At 44.4% G+C, this 21295-nt stretch overlaps 1 protein-coding gene across 5 annotated transcripts in view; it reads right to left on the bottom strand.

Annotated features, from left to right (window-relative positions):
• CA7 (carbonic anhydrase 7) overlaps positions 1 to 9939 on the bottom strand; it is a 41037-nt gene extending 31098 nt beyond the window's left edge. For 3 of the 5 annotated variants that reach the window (XM_043990139.1, XM_043990136.1, XM_043990138.1), the window contains exons 1-2: positions 9669 to 9939; positions 4138 to 4335 (exon numbers count right to left, since the gene is read on the bottom strand). In XM_043990139.1, the coding sequence (XP_043846074.1) occupies positions 4138 to 4335; positions 9669 to 9789 (319 nt within the window). In that variant the 5' untranslated portion in view covers positions 9790 to 9939. Of the gene's footprint in view, positions 1 to 4137; positions 4336 to 7742; positions 7845 to 9598 lie in introns of those variants that run through there. The other 2 variants (XM_043990140.1, XM_043990137.1) reach the window with 2 other exon arrangements.
• Positions 9940 to 21295: the final 11356 nt, after the last annotated feature.

Below are 21295 nucleotides of genomic sequence, written 5' to 3'. Positions count from 1 at the left end.
TTCTGAGAAAGGATCCACAGGCATCACCAGACTACCAGGAGTCCATGACACAAAAAGTGGTTAAGAACATGCTTTAGTGATAACCAAGGACTTCCACCCTCTTTTTTTTTTTGGTGAGGCAATTGGGGTTAAGTGACTTGCCCAGGGTCACACAGCTAGTAAGTGTTAAGTGTCTGAGGATGGATTTGAACTCAGGTACTCCTGACTCCAGGGCAGGTGCTCTATCCACTGGGCCACCTAGCTGCCCCCACCCTCTTTTTATAGTTGAGAAAATAAGAGGTCCAGAGAGAAATGATTGACCCCGGGCCATCCAAGTAACAAAGAAGGGATGTGAACACCAAAGCTAGACCCAGTGGGCTCTCCTCTCTATGCTTTTTCCTCAGACAATGAAGTCTAATCTATGGCCCCCCAAACCTCCCCTTTCCTCAACCTTTTTATTTCATGCCCGTGCTCATCTTTAAATGAGTTTACTCAATTGATCCTCCAAGCCCTGCTGAGAGAACCTTGGGGAGAGGCAGCTCCGCAGGTGCCTATTTTTTTTTCCAGTTTCGTCACTTTCTGATCACAAATTATCACTTAGGGCTCACCCCCAGTCACCAGGCCCTTTCAAGGTAAGCTCCAATGACAGGCTCCTATTTCTCCCTGAAAGGGATAGGGAGCTTCAGACCATTTGCTGAGGTGAGTCTTACACTACCAGAAACTTAACTAGAACCTGTTAGAATTTTAATTACTGGATTGAGTATCAAGTTGGCCCCAGGTCAGGAGGCTGAACTGGTGGCTCACATTGGATAGACTGTTTGGAAGATCTGGAAAGGAAAGGGGCATGAGGCATGCACACAATGAAGGAGTTCTCTGAGGGTAACAAAGGGGAGAGCCCATACTCTCCTTTCCTACATTCGCTACCTTATATTTGCCAGATTCAGCCCAGCAGCACCAAGCTTAAACCATTGCCCCTGTTATCTTAGTAGGGAGCCAGTGTGGGAGGGGAGAAAGCGCACTAGATTTAGGGCTAGGAAATCTCATTTTGAGTCCCGGACAGGCCACTTATTAGTGACCAGGAGGAAGCCATTTGCCCCATCTCAGCCTCTGATCTGGAAAATGAGGGGGTTAGGAGTTCTCAACCTATTTAGTGCAGGGTATACCTTAGGCAGCCTACCCATGCACCCCTTTTAAACGAATAAAATAAAATACGCAGGATTGCAAAGGAAATAAATTGGGGCAGCTAGGTGGCACAGTGGATAGAGCATTGACCCTGGATTCAGGAGGACCTGAGTTCAAATCTGACCTCAGACACGTAACACTTACTAGCTGTGTGACCCTGGGCAAGTCACTTAACCCCAGTTGCCCCACACAAAAAAAAAAAAAAGGAAAGAAAGAAATATTAAATCCGGCCTCAGACACTTGACACTTACTAGGTGTGTGGCCCTGGGCAAGTCTCTTAACCCCCATTGCCCCGCAATAAAAACAAACAAACAAACAAACAAAAAGCAAAGGAAATAAATTATATTGAAATACATTTAGCAAAAATGTTAAAAAATAAGCTCACCGACTCCCCCCACCCCCACCCCAGTGGAAATACTCTGGAATACAGGGACCACTAGGATTACTTCCAGTTCAACGATCCTTTGATCTAGAATGGCTGAAGCTTGGAAATGGACTGACCTACTGGAAGAAACATTCCACTGGGAGTCAACTTGGGCTCTAGGCCCAGGCTGGAAAACGTGTTATAAACTGTCCCACAAATGTGGATCACAGGGATTGTTATAGGGAGTCGTTCCAGAGAGCGTTTGCAGAAACAGCAGGAGAAATGTGAATGGGCATCTTGGTAAGATGCTAAAGGGGAACCAGCAGCTCTCTAAGATGATAAATAACTGATTTGCATGGGTAAAGGGAGCTTCTTCACAGGTAGTTTTCGGAGGAGGATGAAATCTGAGGGTCCAACTTAAAAAAGAAGTTGAGGGAGCCAGCCTTCTAACCTATTCTAGTCTTATTCGGTCATTTTAACTTCTTCCCTATCTCTTCCTCCTCCCAACAAACCTCTCTCATCTGAGTTAAGAGATCAAGGCCCCATTCACCCAACTTGAGATCCAGTTGGAGAATCATTTAATCTCTCTGAACAATCAAAGAACCCCACAAACTCAGGCTCCTGATTACTTGATGTGTTGTATGAACTGTAGGAGAATTTTTTTTTTTTTGGTGAGGCAATTGGGATTAAGTGACTTGCCCAGGGTCACACAGCTACTAAATGTCATGGGTAAGAGGCCAGATTTGAACTCAGGCCCTCCTGAATCCAGGGCCGGTGCTCTATCCATTGTGCCACCTAGCTGCCCTGAATATTTTTTTTTTTAAAAAGGATTCATTGGGGCAGCTAAGTGGCACAGTGGATAAACCACTGGCCCTGGATTCAGGAGGACCTGAGTTCAAATTCGGCCCCAGACACTTGACACTTAGTAGCTGTGTGACCCTGAGCAAGTCACTAAACCCTCATTGCCCTGCCAAAAACAACAACAACAACAACAACAAAACAAAAATAAAAACAAAAACAAAAAACAGATTCATGATTATTTGTTGGTTTCACAAAGGTGTGCTGGAGCCAACCCAAATCCAACTCAATGAGCTGGCTGTTAAATTTTCAGTGAAAGTACCTTGAAAATCAGCAGATGCTACAAACAAGGACTTGATATGGTTTTGTCGATTATTTAGACTTAAGAAGCTAATGGAGAGAATGTTAATAATGCACACTAAACTTGAAAGTATGTCCTGTTTTGTTTTTGTTTTTTAGAGATCTGGTTGTTAAACATTTACAAGTAGTTATGGGCATTGCTCCATTTCTAAAGTGTCCAAACTCTGAACAGGGTATGTGAGAGTGGAAAAATACCAGTATATCAGACAGGCATGGAGATGCCTAACACTAAGGGTCATGATTTCACTGTAGGCTTCTGTAATTTTTCCTGAAACAATCACTAATCTCAGGGGTGAGGGTAGAAATGAAAGATATCTTGGGCTTAAAGGACAGTATGAGCGAGACTGCATGTAATAAGGCCATCCCATCTCCCCTCCCTAAACCTCCACTTCCCCATCTGTAAAATGGTATGAGACTCTCCCAGCCAACAGACCCAAAGTCATCTGACAGTCTTTGTCATTGCACAATCTTGACTCTAATCCCAGCTCAGAGATGCTAATGGGGTCAGAGGGTCCTCAGAGATAGGAAAGACAGAATTTACATTAAGGAAAAAGGCTTCAGACCCATTCAAATATGAGATTACCTGATTTCAGCCTTGCCTTACATAAAATAACTGAGGGCTCTGCTGGTGCTTACATAGTCAAAGTCAGGGACCAAAACCCAGGTCATTTGCTCTTAGGATCTAGTAAGTTTCCCTATGACACTTGATGACCAGCTTGACTTACAGGACAGGTTCTGACCTGTTCCTCTCCAGAACAAAGGGGACAGGGAAAGGGAATAATGTGCCAGGCACCATGCTGTAAAAGCTAAAAGTCTAGCTAGTCTGTCTAAAATCTCTAATGAATGGTCGCCAATAAATTATAAGCTTTAGCAAGAGTTAGACTTTTAAATATTTATTAAGGAGAATAAGAATTTGGTAAAGAGAGAGAGAAAGGTCTACATTCATCTACCTATTAAAGGGAGAGTGCATTTCTAACTCCCTTCTCCACGGGAGTCCTCAGGATAGAGAGCGAGTCAGAGCGCCACCCTCCCCCTTCTTCCTCCCACAAGCAAAATGTCACTTTCTGATACCAAAGAAAAGACGCATGGTCTTGCCCTCAGAGACCTTCACCTCATGGTGGAGCTTTTCTACAGTAAGTCTCTAGCAGGTAGCGTCATTCCAATCGTTACAATGCTAAGCACTTTATAATTATTATCTCATTTGCTCCTCACAACAACCCTGGGAGGTAGGTACTATTATTGTCCACATTTTACAGAGGAGGAAACTGAAGCATCTGGGATTGGATTTGAACATAGGTCTTCCTAACTCTCTTCACTGAGTCACCTAGCTGACTAGGTGAAAAAAAAAAAGAGGAAAAAAGGGGGTGGAAGAAGGATAAGGGAATGACCCCCAGCTCCTCCACTACAGTCTCCTGCTCATTGAGAGACCCAAGTGTACCAGCCCACTCACTCACCTGTCCTGTCATCCACATCATCAAACTCCACCATGACGGAATGTCCATTATTGGAGATGCTGAGCGACATGCAGGACTCATAAGCCAGGACCAGGGGCTTCAAAGTAGGGTCATAGACAGCCCGACTGGAGACAATGTCGATGGGAGACTGGCGGTCCCCTTGGGCAATGGGGTATATCTTGTGCCATTCGGAGGGACCTGTGTAAGCAAGACACCAGAAAAGAGGAGCATCAGACCTCCATGCCTTCTCTTGTACTGTTCCCTATGTCATCTCCTACCATCCCCACCTGTTCATATCTTAGTTATCCTTCGAGGGCCAACTCAAATTTTCTTACCTCCAGGAAGCTTTCCAAAGCCCTCACCTAGGGAAGTAACCTCTCCTTTCTCTGACTTCAGAGTAATTCTAACTCCTCTTCTGGACTCCTGTTCTAATGTATATTATATAGGTCCATGTGCCCAGCTGAGAATCTCTCCCAGACTGTCATTTTGAGGGCTAGGACAAATTCTTATTCATCTCTCCATTTCTCCCAGTATCCAGCACAATGCATTGTTCTCATTGGTTACTTACTAAAGTTTGTTGAATGAATGTTGGACCACCAGGAGCAACATAGTAGGACCATTTGGGTAGGACCAGGGCTGTTCTCCCTGAAGTCACCTCCCCCATTCAGGGCAGCTCAAAATATTCATACCATCTTTTAATAACCCACGATGGCAGTGAGCATTGTCAGACTAGGAGTCAGGAGGCCTGAGTTCTATCCTTACTCTGGCATTAACACACTATGACCTTGAGCTTCCCTGGTTGAGGCAGTTAGGCATCACAACAGATAGAACACTGGGCCTAGCTAGAATCAGGAAGACCAGAGTTCAAATCCTACCTCAGATACTTACTAGCTGTGTGACCTTGGGCAAGTCATTTGACATCTATTTGTCTCAGTTTCCTCAACTATAAAATGGGGATAATAACAGCACCTACACCTCCCCGTGTTTTTGTGAGGATCAAATGAGGTTATAATTGTAAAGCATAGGGGGCAGCTAGGTGGCACAGTGGATAAAGCACCAGTCCTGAATTCAGGAGGACCTGAATTCAAATCTGACCTCAGACACTTGACACTTATTAGCTGTGTGACCCTGGACAAGTCATTTAACCCTCATTGCCCCCGAAGGTCCCCCCCCAAATTGTAAAGCACTTAGCACAGTGTGTAGTACATAATAATCACTAAACAAATTTTAGCTATTGTTATTATTACTATTTAGGCCTCAGTTTCTTCTATTGAATGAGAAGGCTGGCTGAGATCACCTCTAAGGTTTGGAACATTCTGTGATCCTTATTAAACAACATAGCCAAATGATAAATTATCAGGATTAAGGATGCTCAGGGACCAGATTTCACTCAACACCTGATTCCTAGGATCTTTAGAAACCAGATCTCACCCAAGACCCTCATTTCACAGAAGAGGAAACTAAGGCTGAGAGAGAGAAAGTGACTTGCCTAAATTAATAAAGTTTTTAACCCAGATCCTCCGACTCCAATCCAATATTCTTTTCCACCTCATTATGCTGCCCCCAATTTTTAAATGAGAGGATACTTTGCATATATCTGACCCTTCTTAAAAAAAAAAAAAAATATATATATATATATAGGGGCAGCTAGGTGGCACGGCTAATAGAGCACCGGCCCTGGATTCAGGAGGACCAGAGTTCAAAGCCAGCCTCAGACACTTTACACTTACTAGCTATGTGACCCTGGGCAAGTCACTTAACCCCAATTGCCCCACCAAAAAAAAAAAATATATATATATATATATATATATATATATATATATAAATGTGTGTGTGTGTGTGTGAGTGAGAGAGAGAGAGAGAGAGAGAGAGAGAGAGAGAGAGAGAGAGAGAGAGAGAGAGAGAGATTGGTAAAGGAAAAAAGTAAAGGTAAAACTCAAGAATTTACAGACACATTTCAGCTCTCTGAGAACTAAAGGGAGTCACACACAGAAGACTTTCTTGAGTAGCCAAACTACTAGAATGAATGTGAAAGGGAAGCTACATTGGCTTTCCCTAAAAATCTTCAAGAGAAGAAAGGACTCTCCATCCCAAATGGCTTGGCAGTCATCTGCCTGCAGTTAGGAGGCTGGATTAACTATATCCCCAGCTCATCCAGTTCAGTATTCTGTGTTTCTACATTTTCCCAATATATGGACCATTCAAGACATCTGATTCAACTTCTCTACCCTGCTCCAGCCTTTAGGTTAATCTCATCCCTCTCAAGGAAAAAGGAAGATCCAAGGCATGACCACTCGGGCATTTATTAGAATCATAGGATTCTAAGATAAAAGCATTGCAGGTGCCTATTTATAGATGAGGAAACCTGCTCATCAAAGTCAAGTGACTCACCCACAGTCATATAGATAGAATCTTTTTTTGGGGGGGGGCAGGGAAATGAGGGTTAAGTGTCTTGCCCAGGGTCACACAGCTAGTGTCAGTGTTTGAGGCTGGATTTGAACTCAGGTCCTCCTGAATCCAGGGCCAGTGCTTTATCCACTGGGCCACCTAGCTGCCCCCATACAGATAAAATCTTAACAGGGTCAGGATTCAAATCCAGGGCTTTGGACTCCAGATCCATTGCTCTTTCCATCAACTCTGGTGACAGGCTTAGTGGGAATAGGAAGCTTTGATTACAATGAGGCTTTGGTTAAGCTGTGGATTTGATTTCTCTAGGATACCTTGCACACAGTAGACATTTAATAAATGTTCATACAGTGGACTTGAAATATATCCATTCCCCCAAGGTCATAAGAAACCTGGTGCTCATGAGGGGACTCCTGCAATGAGGTAAAAGTGCAGTCCAGGATGATCTCTCCCATGGACACCCTGGGTCTTCTCTAATCTGAATAGGGTTACAGACCCACCATCTAGGATAAGGAAGGACAGACAGCTTGCCTGTCTTTCATTAAATCCTCATCTACTCTTAGGTTGGTTTGCACTCTTGGGAAAGCCATTGGATATAGCCTGGTTTTCAATATAAGTGAATGCATTACTACACACCTGGGCACACATATGTAAACTCTCAAGAAGGTATTCAGCTTTGAGAAACTCCCAAGAACACAGTCATTCAGCATGCACATATCAAAGTTCACTTGTTCATATGTATACATACAAAATAACTCACATTTATGTAATACATGTTGCTAACAAGGGGAACATTGCCTCGTTTGCTCTGCATAACAACCCCCGCCCTTGACCACCCTCATTTTACAAAGGTGGGAGCTTAGCTTCAAACCAGGGTCTACGGAGTCCAGAGCCTTTTAACCTACAAGTGCCTCCTACAAGGTACTTCAGTTCCAGCATAGAAGCAAGCATTCCCTCTCTCTCTCTCTCTCTCTCTCACACACACACACACACACACACACCCCTACCAAGCATATGTTAACACAAATGCAAATCTTTGCACACAATGGATCATACAGGTAGGTGGATAACTCACAGAAATCCACACCCTCCTACCTTCTCTCCATATCCAGGCACTTTTACCCAGACACACACATGTAATTCACACGGAAGACCCCCCCCCAGACAATGCCCCTCTGGCATCCCCCACACTAACCCACCTGTACAGGAAGGCCCAGAACACTTTATCTCCCTCCTGGCTCCCTGACTCTGAGGGTCTGCCATTGGCATGTTCCCACCACTCCATGGGGAGAAGATCCTTCTATGCCTATCTTGCATCAATCAGAGGCTAGTGGGGCTTCCTTCCCCCCACCCCACCCCCCCCACACCCCCTTAAGCTTCCTAAGTTTTCCTGGGGAAGCTGTGGCAAGCGCTAGGATTCAGATCAGATGCGTATGACTCAGATTCTCACAGCTCCTGCCTCTCTGTTTATTTTTAAATCCCTTTTTTTTGGCCTGCTGTAAATCCTCTCCCAGGAAAGCAGCTCCTCTGATGAGGCTCCCCACCCTGAAGAAGCAGAGCTGACTAGGGCTACAGGCCACCCTGCCCCGGGGCTGGGGGCTAGGGCCTCTGTTGGAGGTACCTGTTGTGCTGCAGAGGGAATGGGCAGGGGAAGGAAGACAGCCCAAAGTCCCCCTCCCTGAGTGCAAGGGGAAGGCTCAGACTAGAAACGTACCCACACTGGGCCTAGATCAGGTGAAAGCAACACGCTCTTCTGCTTTTACTGTTGCTGGTCTCCATCTCACTGCGTCTGTCGTTATTTCTCTCCTTTACTTTAGTCATTCTCTCAGTCTCCCTCTGTCTCATCCGTTTCCCTGTCTGTTTTGGTCTACCCTCTCTGCATACCTCTATTCTTTCCCTGAGTCTTTCTATCTCTTTCTCTGTGCAGACACAAGTGGACTTGGGGCCTTTGCCTTACCTCCACCCCTCACCCCCCCCCAAAAAAGCCCAGAGATAAAGTGGAAGCCTTGACATACTTTCCACTGATGATCTAGGCACCACACATGACCCATTCCTGTTCTCGGGTTGCCATTCTCCATCTTCCTCTTTTTGTCCCCATCTTTCTCCTAATACTTGACAACCCCTAAATCTCTTTTTCCTTCCCAGAAAAGGACTCAGATGACCCACCCTCTGACACAATGGGGGTCTGCCTTCCAGGTGGGGCATCATCCCTCTCTCCCACTCCCATGACCCTGCCTCTCCAGAAGGCAGCCAGGTCAACACGTGCTCCCCTCAGTGAGTTTTAGTTCCCAGATAGCTAGAGGCCAGTTCAGGTTAGGACTCCTGCAGGCTGGGGTCCCCCCTCCCCATTCTGCCCTGGTAGGCACGGGAGTGAGATGGAGGGAGATGTTCCCTAGAGGACTGAGGCTGGGTGCAGGAAGGGGAGGAAGGTGTAGCTCAGACTTTGCACCCACTTAGCTGTGTCCGGGTCATCTTGGAAAATGGGGTTTGGGGTCATAGGAGCATAAAATGTGATTTAGAGGTTTTAGATTATCTAGCCCAACCTCCTCACTTTAAAAACGGGGAAAATAAGACCACAGAAGGAAAGTGACTTGCCCAAGGTCACACTGAGGAGGTAAAGAAGAATTCTGGGTCCGGGCCAAATTACTGGGCTGTGGAAGTGGATCTGGATGGGGAGGAAAGGAGAAGGGAACTAGTTCCCATCTGACAGTGGGGTAGAGATTAAGGTTGGAAGGTCTGGGGTCTAGCATGAGAGGAAGGGCACAGGATTCCAAACCAAGATGGGAAGGAGTCGGTCTCCAGTCACGACTCGGGAAGGGAGACAGCGGATATCTAAGAGGTGAAAGAGGCTCCGGGGCAAGAGCTCGGGAAGCGGGGGGTGGAGATTCCTGGGTCTCCGTTAGGAATAGAAGCCGGGAATCCAATCCCGGCTGAAGGTGGGAGGTCCCGGCTCTTTCGTGGAAGCGGGAGCCCCAGGTCCAATGCCGGATTTAGGAGGGGGGATGCATCCAGGGGCCTACGTCTCGGGGCGGGGGTGCCCTGTCTGCCCTCCTACCGTCCTCCTGGCCGTAGCCCCAGCCGTGGTGGCCGGTCATGCCGCTGCCGCCGCCGTCGCCGCTGCGCACCTGTCTCGGCTACAACTCGGGCTCCGGGACTCGCTGTGCGCGGAGCCGCCACTGAGCGCCAGCTTAAAGCCTCCGGCGTTTTGGTTGCGGGTGGAGATCCTTGGGGACCCGCCTCCTGCATGCATCCTGCCCCACCTCCTCCCTCCTCCCACCCTGCCGGGCCGAGGGCTGGGGAGTTGGGGAGCTCATGAGACGGGGACCCGAGATGGGAGGAGGACTTTTAGCTGCATCTGAGAGAGGCTGGCGCGGCGTGGCTTTCCTAGTTCGGGAAGCCCGGAGGGGTGGGCAGATTGGCAGGTGTAGGGAAGGGACGACGGTAAAAGGCTGCCGCTATGGTATGACTTGGGGAACTCCAGGCGGGTTTTCTCTTCCATCAAAAACCAAAACGACCTAACCACCCCACCCCACCCCCAATGCCCCAGGAACCTAATACCTAAAATTTCATTAGAAACTCATTTATTGGAAAATAATAAGATACTTTTATGATTTAAAAAAATCATTTATTGGGTTGGATTCTAAGACTTTTTGGATTCCATAGTTCTAGAATAAAGGAAGGAAGGAAGCCTAGGAATGATGACACTTTATACCTCTCAGAGTGACAACTGATTGAGAGCAAGGTTCTCCCTATGGGGAATGGGTCACAGATGCCAGAGAAGGGAAGTCTCATTAGAGGCAGTCCGAAGATTTTTGGAAAAAGTCAGATCCAGACTCCATCCCCTCAGGATTCCCCCGGAAGGACAAAGCCCATTCCCCACTAAAGAGGGAGGCCAAAGCCCTGTGGGCACACAATTTTGCCACGTGGCTGTCTCTTGAGCTGCTGGGAGGGGAGGAAGAGGAGAGACCAAAAGAAATAGTAGGGTTGGAATCAGAATTTTAAAACCGGACAGACATAAGAGCATAGAATGTCAAAGCAGGAAAGGACCTTAAGAATTAGAATGTTAGATACGGAAGTGAACTTAGAGGTCATTTAATTTGACAAAATTGTTAATATGTGGTTAATATAATGACAGAGATTGTCAATACCACATGTAATACGGACTGCCAGTCCCTTCGATGATCCTTGGAACATCAGAATTGCAGTCATGTCCTTTCATTTCTACTCTTAAGATATTTACTCTTTTTTTTTTTCCGGGGCAATGGGGGTTAAGTGACTTGCCCAGGGTCACACAGCTAGTAAGTGTCAAGTGTCTGAGGCCGGATGTGAACTCAGGTACTCCTGAATCCAGGGCCGGTGCTTTATCCACTGCGCCATCTAGCTGCCCCCAAGATATTTACTCTTGATTGGTGTAATGGGGGGGAAATGGGGTACGGGTTGCCTTAGGGGTTGGGGTTCTTAGGAATTCCTCTTTAGAGAATTACACCCTCTTGCACACAAAAGTAGTTAGAATAAGGTGATAGTTTATTTAGGGGCAAGGGAAGGGAAGGGTGGGGAGGGAAACCATGACAGAAATCCTTGGACTTCTCAGGGGGAGATAGGCACAAAGCACGTGGCTCAGAGGTACCAATCTCCTCCAGCAAGAGAATGGCAGGTACTTTTATAGAAGACTGATGGGGGGAGGGGTCACCATTTGACTATGGAAAGTTCCTTTAGTGAGGGAGGACCATCCCCCACTGGTGGTGACTAGAGGAATTGGGTGAGGGATGGCTACGGATCCCTCTCTAGGACACAAAGGCCACAGCCACACCCAAATTTATCTCCCCAGGGTAAGGGAGACCAGAATGAAGGGTGGAGGTACCAAAGCTAGCTCAGTCCAAACTGGTTCCGCTTATCTCTCTAGGCGGATCTGTCCTCTGGTTTAGTTTCTCAAGGAGAAGATTCCTTGATGTGCCCCAGAGAACTTCTGGGGTGCTCTGCACCCCATGACATTTGGTTGAGCTGAACCACATCCTAGGTCCCCCTAGGCAAGAGATCTTGCCTTGGGGGAACCTGGCTCAGGCTGTATGTAGGCCTTTGATGTCCTTGCTCCTTTCCTTTGGGATTCAGAATGAATTGGCTTTCCTTGCCTGGATTGCCAGGGGCCACTGGGGTCTTCTAACCAGGCCCTTTTTATTCACCTATCTCTTCCCTCTCTCCTCCTAAAAGTATAAAAACATTTCCATGGGTCTCTTGGTTGGGAAATCCATTGGATATCCCCTAGGGTGGCAGATCTGCTACCCTATTATCTCTTTTATATGCTTATTGGGGGGGGGGGGACAGAGCAATAAGGGTTTAAGTGACTTGCCCAGAGTCACACAGCTAGGAAGTGTCAAGTATCTGAGGCTGGATTTGAACTCAGGTCCTCCTGAATCCAAGGCCAGTGCTCTATCCACTAGGCCACTGGAGAGGGGGTGGTCAGTTAGTGGCCTGGTTGGGACTAGAACCTAGGGTTTCTGGCTGTCCACCTCAGAGTGTTTTTGACTGTACCAGGCTGCACCTCAAGAAGTAGGCAGAGTCTTGGTTGGAATGGAGCTGTGGAAGATGTGTAGGCTGAAAATCATATCTATGCTGTTACCATAGTGGAGAATTCTGCTAGAATCAGAAAAATCCCATGGTCCTTTCCAGTGGATAGAATGCTCCTTGAGGTTGGGAAGATTAATCTTCTTGAGTTCAAATCCAGCCTCAGACATTTACTGGCTGTGTGAACCTGGGCAAGTCACTTAACCTTGTTTGCCTCAGTTTCCTCATCTGTAAAAAAGGAGCTGGAGAAGGAAATGGCAAACCACTCCAAAATGTTTGCCAAGAAAACCCCAAATGGGGTCCCAAAGCAGACACCATTGAAACGACTGAACAACCTCCATTCAGTCTCTGAAGGGACTACAGACAGCCCAGCTCTGCAGCCCAGCCTTTGGTGGTAGGCAACCCACAGGCTGCCTCCCACCCACCTGTGTTATGTGCATCTGTGCTGACAAAAGAGAGAGGAAGAGAGAAAAGTGATCGGGCTCATTGAATTATCTAATGAGGTCCCATTATCATTCCTTTTGGTCATCCTAGATAAAGTCGAGGGTCAATTGAAAAAGGTGGTGCCCAAACTATATATTTAGACTGGCACATAAGATGTAAGATAAAGAATCCACACCGGTGACAAAAGGTCTCTGACTCTCACCTAGGACTTTGACACTAGGCTTGTCACCAATGAACCTGGCCACCTCAACGCCAGAATCTATTGTTAATCTTAATGTAGTTAGAGCTAGGAGGAGCCTGCTTCCTGAATGGAAGCCTGCTCTTCCCCTTCCCATTCCCCTTCCCATTCCCCCCCACCCCTCCTTCTATTTTCTTTCTTTCTTTTTTTGGTGAGGCAATTGGGGTTAAGTGACTTGCCCAGGGTCACACCGCTGGTAAGTGTCGAGTGTCTGAGACCGGATTTGAACTCAGGTCCTCCTGAATCCTGGGTCGGTGCTTTATCCACTGCACCACCTGGCTGCCCCCTTCTATTTTCCTATTCTTCTTTCTTCTCTTCCTCATTTTCTTCTAGCCTGGCCCAGCCCCACCCCCTGCTTTTCAACAGTCCCTCACCTAGGTACAATCACATCCATAAATCTAGAGTACAAAGACCAACCACGTCCCTGCAGCTCCAGGGGGCAATTTGGGCAGCTGGATTAGAGAAAGGAAGAGGTGAAGTGGGCCTGGGAACACTGGCCTGGAATCTGAGAATCTTGAGTTCAACAAATAGGAGACGACCTTGTAGTCCAACCTCTACATCATTCCTGACAGCTAGAAAAATATTAAACTGGTCACCAAGGAGTCCTAGGTTCTAGCCCTAGCTCTGTTGTTTGCCTACAGTGGGGACACACTGAGATCTGGTGGAGATGAAGTACTGATGGAAATCAGTGGGGAGCAGGCACTAGGGAAGAAGCAGGGGGACCTGACCATGGATTTAGGAGTGTGGGCATTAGCTAAATAGCTCTACAATCAGCTCCCTTAGTGGTTATCTAAAGAGCTTCACTGTTGGAACAGATAATCTTTTGTTGGAGATGAAAAGCCTATTCTGGGTGAGACTGTATAAAGGAACCTAGAGAGCCCACTGTTTGAGGGGGAAAATAAATCAAAGAAAAGTTCCTCAGGCAGCTAGGTGGCGCAGTGGATAAAGCACCAGCCCTTGATTCAGGAGTACTTGAAGGCCAAATCCCGTCCTCGGACACTTGACGCTTACTAGCTATGTGACCCTGGGCAAGTCATTTAACCCCCATTGCTCCGCAAAAAGAAGGCGGCAAAAAAGAAAGGTTCCTCTATCCCTCAATCTGCTGGTCTTTTAGCTTAGTGAGTTAGGAATGTTGTCTCTAGAAAGACTCAAATCTTTAAAACTAAAAGAGCATGAGAGGGACCACTCTTCTCTTAAAGAAGAGATGATTCTCTAGCCCAGGGCTTCTTTAAACTTTTTCCATTCGCAACCCCTTCTCACCCAAGAAATGTTTACATGACCCTGGGTATATAGGTATGCATAACCTTTTATTGTTGCCAAATTTTTCACAACTCCCACCTTCAGTTACATGACCCCCCCCCCCCATAGGGTTGCAACCCACAGTTCAAGAAGGTAGACGCTAGCCAAGGTCTCTAGCTGGGAGCAGAGGAAAAACTCAACAACTTTGAGAGCACAGCCTCTAGCAGTGAGCGGCCAGCAGCAGCCATAGGACCACTGGGAAAGCATCTGAAGGAGAGAAAATGCCCAATAAAGACAAATGATCTCATAGAGACATTATACTTCTGGTGGAGATGAAGTGTCTCTAGAAAACAGTGGGGAGCAGGCACTGGGGGAAGAAGCCTGCTAATATGACCAGAAGAAATCAATAACCCCATAGTTTCAGAGGCATGAGCTGCCCTTCCATGTGTGTCTTGGTCACACATGTTCTGTATGTGTGTGCCTTGCTACATGCTCATTCTTCTCACAAATGGCATATTTATCTGTAGAAAGTGTGCCCCAGGTTTATATTTTGTATTTACTTATCTGTTTACATTAGAATATAAGCTCCTAGGAGGCGGCTAGGTGGCACAGTGGATAAAGCACCAGCCCTGGAGTCAGGAGTACCTGAGTTCAAATCCAGCCTCAGACACTTGACACTTACTAGCTGTGTGACCCTGGGCAAGTCACTTAACCCCCATTGCCCTGCAAAAAAAAAAAAAAAAAAGAATATAAGCTCCTGGGGGCAGCTAGGTGGTACAGTGGATAAAGCACCAGCCCCCTGGATTCAGGATGACCTGAGTTCCAATGCAGCTTCAGACATTTGGTACTTACTAGCTGTGTGACCCTGGGCAAGTCACTTAACTCTCATTGCCCTGCAAAACAAAACAACAAAATGAAACAACAAAAAAAAAAGAATATAAGCTCCTTGAGAATAGGGATTGTTTTTATTTTAGTTTTTGTAACCCCGGTGGCTGGCACTGTACCAGGCACATGATGTTGTAATTGTTCAGTTGTGTTCAACTCTTCATGGCCTCATTTGGGGTTTTCTTGGCAAAGACACTGGAATGGTTTGCCATTTCCTTCTCCAACTCATTTTTTTTTAGTGAGGCAATTGGAGTTGTGACTTGTCCAGGGTCACACAGCTAGTAAGTGTTAAATGTCTAAGGCTGGATTTGAACTCGGGTACTCCTGACTCCAGGGCCAGTGCTCTATCCACTGTGCCACCTAGCTGCCCCTGAGGCCAAATGAGGTCATGAAGAGTTGAACACAACTGAACAACTACAACATCATGTGCCTGGTACAATGCCACCCTTTCCAACTCATTTTTACAGATGAGGAAACTGAGACACACAGGGATAGATGATTTGCCCAGGGTCTGAAACTGGGTTTAAACTCAGAAAAATGTGCTCAGGCACATAAGAGATACTTGAAAAAATGTTCATTGAATGAATGTTGCATGAAAAGGGTCAAGACTATAAATGGAAGTGTAGGGAAATATGTTAATATACTGTTCAGAAAAACATTTATTAATAGATATTGGCTGGGGCGGCTAGGTGGCGCAGTGGATAAAGCACCGGCCCTGGATTCAGGAGTTCCTCAGTTCAAATCCAGCCTCAGACACTTGACACTTACTAGCTGTGTGACCTTGGGCAAGTCACTTAAGCCCCATTGCCCTGCAAAAAAAAAAACAAAACAAAAATAGATATTGGCTGACCTCAGAGGAGGTCACAGGGAAGCCAGGTGGCTACAGAGGATGCTTAGATACCACCAAGGACTCCTTGAGTCCATCCAATGCTTGTATTTTCACTTTTCCAAATTTGAATATTTATGCTTTGTGGAGCCTAAAATTCTAACGCTGACGTCTAAAAAATCTAACATGTGGTGGCCTTAAATTAGAAGCTTTAGGGGGCAGCTAGGTGGCATAGTGGATAAAGCAGTGGCCCTGGATTCAGGAGGACCTGAGTTCAAATCTGACCTCAGACACTTGACACTTACTAGCTGTGTGACCCTGGGCAAGTCACTTAACCCCCATTGTCCCACAAAAAACAAAAACAAAAAATTAGAAGCTTTAGCACCAGTCTTTGGACATTAACATTTATTAAAGTGTATTAGGGGTTAGCAAAGAGAAACACGTGGAGGAAGAAAGAAAAGAAACCTCGCTCCCTGTACTTGAAGCTGCTCCTCTTGCTACCCCGAACGGAGAAGGAAAAAAGGCCCTTCTCTCAAGCGGAAGCCCTCTGCGGGCCACCCAGGCATGATCCCTACACATACACAGCTCCAAGCCAACTGGCTGATAGTATTGATAGACAAGACTAACAGGTGATAACTTCCCGAAAGCCAGACAGTTTCCAGATGCCTAGTCACATTTTCTTTTCAGGGGGGTGTAACCCTGGTTCTCACAATGTCCTTCTCAACAGGGTGATGGTGCTCTGATTCTCACAGCTTACTGATAGACATTTCTTTCTTTCTTTTTAATAAAGGTATTTTACTATTTTCTAGTTACATGTAGAGATAGTTTTCAACATTTGTTTTTATAACATTTCAAATTTCAAATTTTTCTCCCTCCCTCCCCTCCCTCCCCTCCTCCCCTAAACAGCAGGTAATCTGAGATACATATATATATATATATATATATAATAACATTAAACATATTTCTGCATTAGTCATGTTATGAGAGAAGAATCAGAGCAAAAAGGAAAAAAGGAAAAACCTCAAAAAAGAAAAACAACAGCACCAAAAACAAAGAAATAGTATGGTTCAATTAGCATCCATATTCCACAGTTGTTGTTTTTTCTGGATTTGGAGAGCCTTTTCTATCATGAGTCCTTTGGAACTTTCTTATACTGTTGTATTGGTGAGAAGAATCTAGTCTATCACAGTTGATCAACACATAATGTTGATGATACTGTGTACAATGTTCTTCTGGTTCTGCTCATCTCACTCATCATCAGTTCATGCAAGTCCTTCCAAGTTTCTCTGAACTCCTCCTGTTTGTACTGATAGACATTTCAATGGATCTTGCCTGGGAACTGCCTTCTCTATAAAATAGCTTAACTGCTACTTAGGGTTCCATTCATGTGCTAGAATTCTCTCAAACCCAATATAATGTAAACCTGCCAGAGACTGAGGAAGGAGACTTCTTCTAAGGGTATCCAACAGATTGTGAAGTTCTAAAGGAATAAAGTGATTTGAAGGGAAACTAGAATTTCTCACAGATGAAATAAAAGAACTTACAAGTTGTTGTTTTTTTTACAGCAAAGAGTAAGTTTGATCTGGTGGATTGTTTGGCCATCATTTTTGAAAATTTTGAAATTGTACCTGTTAATAGAGGGCTGCAAGGTGGTAAAGTGGATAAAGCATCTGGCCCAGAGTCAGAAAGACTTGAGTTCAAATCTGGCCTCAGACACTTACTTGCTGTGTGACCCTTCGCAAGTCACTCAACTCTATTTTCCTGTTTCCTCATCTGTAAAATGAGCTGAAGAAGGAAATAACAGACCACTCTTGTATCTTTGCCAAGAAAACTCCAAATGGGGTCAGGGAGAGTAGGACACAACTGAAAACAACTCAACAACAACAAAAACCTGTTAATAGTATGATAGTATATATTTTTGATATCTTTGAGCCAATTTTGTGACTTTAGATTTAGGGTTAATAGACAATGGGGATATCTTTTAGTCTGGAGGCTTATAGTAGCCATAGTTTTTCTGGGTTTTTGAGTGAACTATCATGTATTCATTATATGTATAAAATGCCAGGATGTTATTATTCCTAATTTCTAAGTGATTGAATTTAAATTAGAAAGAATAAGCAAATAAGGCTTTATGTGTATCTATATATGTTTATATGTCCTGATATCACAATTGTTAACTATGAATGCAACATGAGAAAAACAATAATAACTAACCCTAAGCTATGACCTTTTGCTATTTGAGATGAAATCTCTTAGGATTTTAATTTTGTATTATCCTGAGTTTTGATTTCAAGTATGATTATCTGAATTGTCATTAAGTCAACAATCCACCATTGAAGGGAAATTCGATGTGCTGCTTGAAGTAAGTACAGTCTGAGAATTGCTATAGGTGGATGTCTGTGCTTGGAAAAATTGAGAGGATGACCTTGCATAGAGGAAGGTAAGAGCCTTTTGACTCAGTTTCCCCATTGTGCTATTTTCTTTCTGAATAGGAAATTTTCCCACCTAGTTAATTCTGAGCCTTGCCCTGATATCCTAAGAATAATGCAGAACTTTTCTGAATGGTTGACTATTAACTATGACTTTTACCTGGAATCAAACAGAGTTAAGGGAATTTTCCCCATTATATGCTTATGTCGGGTCAGCCAATGTGCCCTTGAAGGGACAGTCTTCAATATTATTATGACTCTGTCTCTCCTTTCTCCTTTCATAGCAAATTTCTATGATCAGGGCATGTAAGCTGTAGTTTTTTGTTTTTGTGCTACCAAATCTATAAGTTAATAGATTAATACTAAAACATTTCTGAATTACTATAATAGGATGTTAGCTTGAAAGATCTTAATGTTTTTATTCTGAATTTGTGGTTAACTTTCTATCCCAAGCAACTGGGTCCGAGCTCTTTAAACTTGCTATCCTCTTGCTAATAGTTTGTACATTCATGTATGAGATTAGTTGTTTAAGGTATCTCATTCTTTCAGGATGATATAAGGATATCCTCCAAAAGTGGGGAGGAGTATGATAGGATAAAGATGTAAAAGTATCTAATTTATTGGAGTAACTTCACTTTGAGAAAACAACAAAATTATATTATTTTTTCCTAAGAACTAGGATATATGCAATTGGCTTCCACATTTTCTCATGGGAAATAGAGGCCTTGAGTATGTTTTAGTAATAAATTCTCAAAATTGGATTAAGAATTTGACATGTAAATTTTGTTAATAATTGAAAATAAAGTTTTAAATCATATTTTCATGTTTTGAAATTTCTAATAATATTAAGAGACAGAAGGGCTTATTTTGTAAGTCAGGTCCTCATGGATTCTTTTTTTTTTTTTTGCAGGGCAATGAGGGTTAAGTGACTTTCCCAGGGTCACATAGCTAGTGTCAAGTGTCTGAGGCTGAATTTGAACTCAGGTCCTCCTGAATCCAAGGCTGGCACTTTATCCACTGTGCCACCTAGCTGCCCCCCATGAATCCTTTTAAGATTCTTCCTTCACCTGACATTGTCCACATCAGGAATAGAGTTCAAGTAAAGATAGAAAAAAAATCAGTATGTTGGGGCAGCTAGGTGGCTCAGTGGATAGAGCACCGACCCTGGAATCAGGAGTACCTGAGGTCAAATCTGGCCTCAGACAATTAACACTTACTAGCTGTGTGACCTTGGGCAAGTCACTTAACCCCAACTGCCTCACTAAAAAAAATTTTTTTAAAAATCAGTATGTTTTTAAAATGGAAATTCTCTGAACTTTCAGGTAAATTATGGGTTCCCAATTTGGTGTTCTTCTAGTTTTGTTTTTAATTAAGTTAGTTCCATAAGATTTGAGCTGGTTTTCACCACATGAACTACTAACTGGAAAACCAAATTCTCAGAGACTATGACCCTGGGTAAGTCACTTAGCCCTGTCTGCCTCAGTTTCCCCATCTGTAAAATGAGCTAGAGAAGGAAATAGCAAATCACCCCAGTATCTCTGCAAAGAAAACCTCACATGGTGTCACAGACACAACTGAAAAACGAATGAACATTTATTCCTAGAATCCTTTCCTCTCTCTTCTCTACCTCTTGTAATCCTTAGCTCCCTTCAAACCTTAGTTCAAATGCCACCTCCTTCAAGAAGCTTTTACTGATTCCCAGCAGCTAGGTGACGCCATAGTCCACAGAGCACCACTCCTGGAGTTAGGAAGATTCATCTTCCTAAATTCAAATCTGGCTTTAAACATTTACTAGCTGTGTGACCCTGGGCAAGTCACTTAACCCTATTTGCCTCAGTTTCCTCATCTGTCAAATGAGCTGGAGAAGGAAATGGAAAACCACTCCAATATCTCTGACAAGGGGGCAGCTAGGTGGCTCAGTGGATAGAGCACTGGCCCTGGAGTCGGGAGGACCTGAGTTCAAATCCAACCTCAGACACTTAACACTTACTAGCTGTGTGACCCTGGGCAAATCACTTAACCCCATTTGCTTCACCAAAAAAACCCAAAAAACCAAACACACACACACACACACACACACACACACACACACACATTCAATTTGGAAGTATATCCAATATCTCTGCCAAGAAAACCCCAGATGGGGTCACAAAGAGTCAGACATGACTGAACTGAATTGTATTGAGTCTTGTTATTGGTAGATTTTTAGCAGTATTACCTAAGGAATATCTGCAAATGACTTGGAAACAGAGAAGCAGTTCTACTAGAAGAAGCACACTCTAGAGCTATCCTGGGAACAAGGCCTATTCCAGAATTTCCAAGAGAAGATGTTTCCAGGAACCATATGATAACATGTGACCTTTGGAACTCAAGATGAAATATGCTGATTGAATGGGCGTTGGGAATGAGTAACCAGTTGATGCTTATTATTGTATTGCTCTGGTTTTAATGTTTCATCGTGCTTGTTTGTCTGCAAGAGGGGGATGGCCAGATCCTTTTTTTTTTTAATTGTTTTGGGATCAGGGCCATTCCTCCTGCAACTTTTTGGTCAATTGAAAGCCTGTTTTCTGTTTATATTAACCTTACCTTACCAAAACTTGACTTATGGATCAATAAGCATATCTCAAGTAGAAGCCAAAGGGAAGTTTGAGCTTCCTAAAGTGATTTAGCTACCCCAGCTAACTTGTGTAAGGGAGGATTTCCCTCATGCTAAGTTTTCTTGGTTACATTAGTGGTATGTAAATCTCCCTTCTCAGTCAGTCCATTGTGAAGCCTATAAGTGTAATTTAATCTGTAACTGGACTTACTTACCTATGGAGTCTGTTTATGGAAGTTTGTCTCCTTATGGGCTGTCTGAGATTAAGACTCTAATTAACTAACTTTGTTTAACTTTTATGACATTGAAGGGAACATGGGATGATGATCTTTGTAATACTTCTTTTTTTTTTTTTTTTAGTGAGGCAATTGGGGTTAAGTGACTTGCCCAGGGTCACACAGCTAGTAAGTGTTAAGTGTCTGAGGCTGGATTTGAACTCAGGTACTCCTGACTCCAGGGCCGGTGCTCTATCCACTGTGCCACCTAGCTGCCCCTTTGCAATACTTCTATCCAAAGTGTACTTGTTTTCTGGA

Source organism: Dromiciops gliroides, chromosome 2 (genome assembly GCF_019393635.1).
Source record: "Dromiciops gliroides isolate mDroGli1 chromosome 2, mDroGli1.pri, whole genome shotgun sequence".
NCBI classification, from domain to species: Eukaryota; Metazoa; Chordata; class Mammalia; order Microbiotheria; family Microbiotheriidae; genus Dromiciops; species Dromiciops gliroides.
Note: the sequence above shows the minus strand (reverse complement) of the source record. Positions and strands in the feature narration are given on the sequence as shown.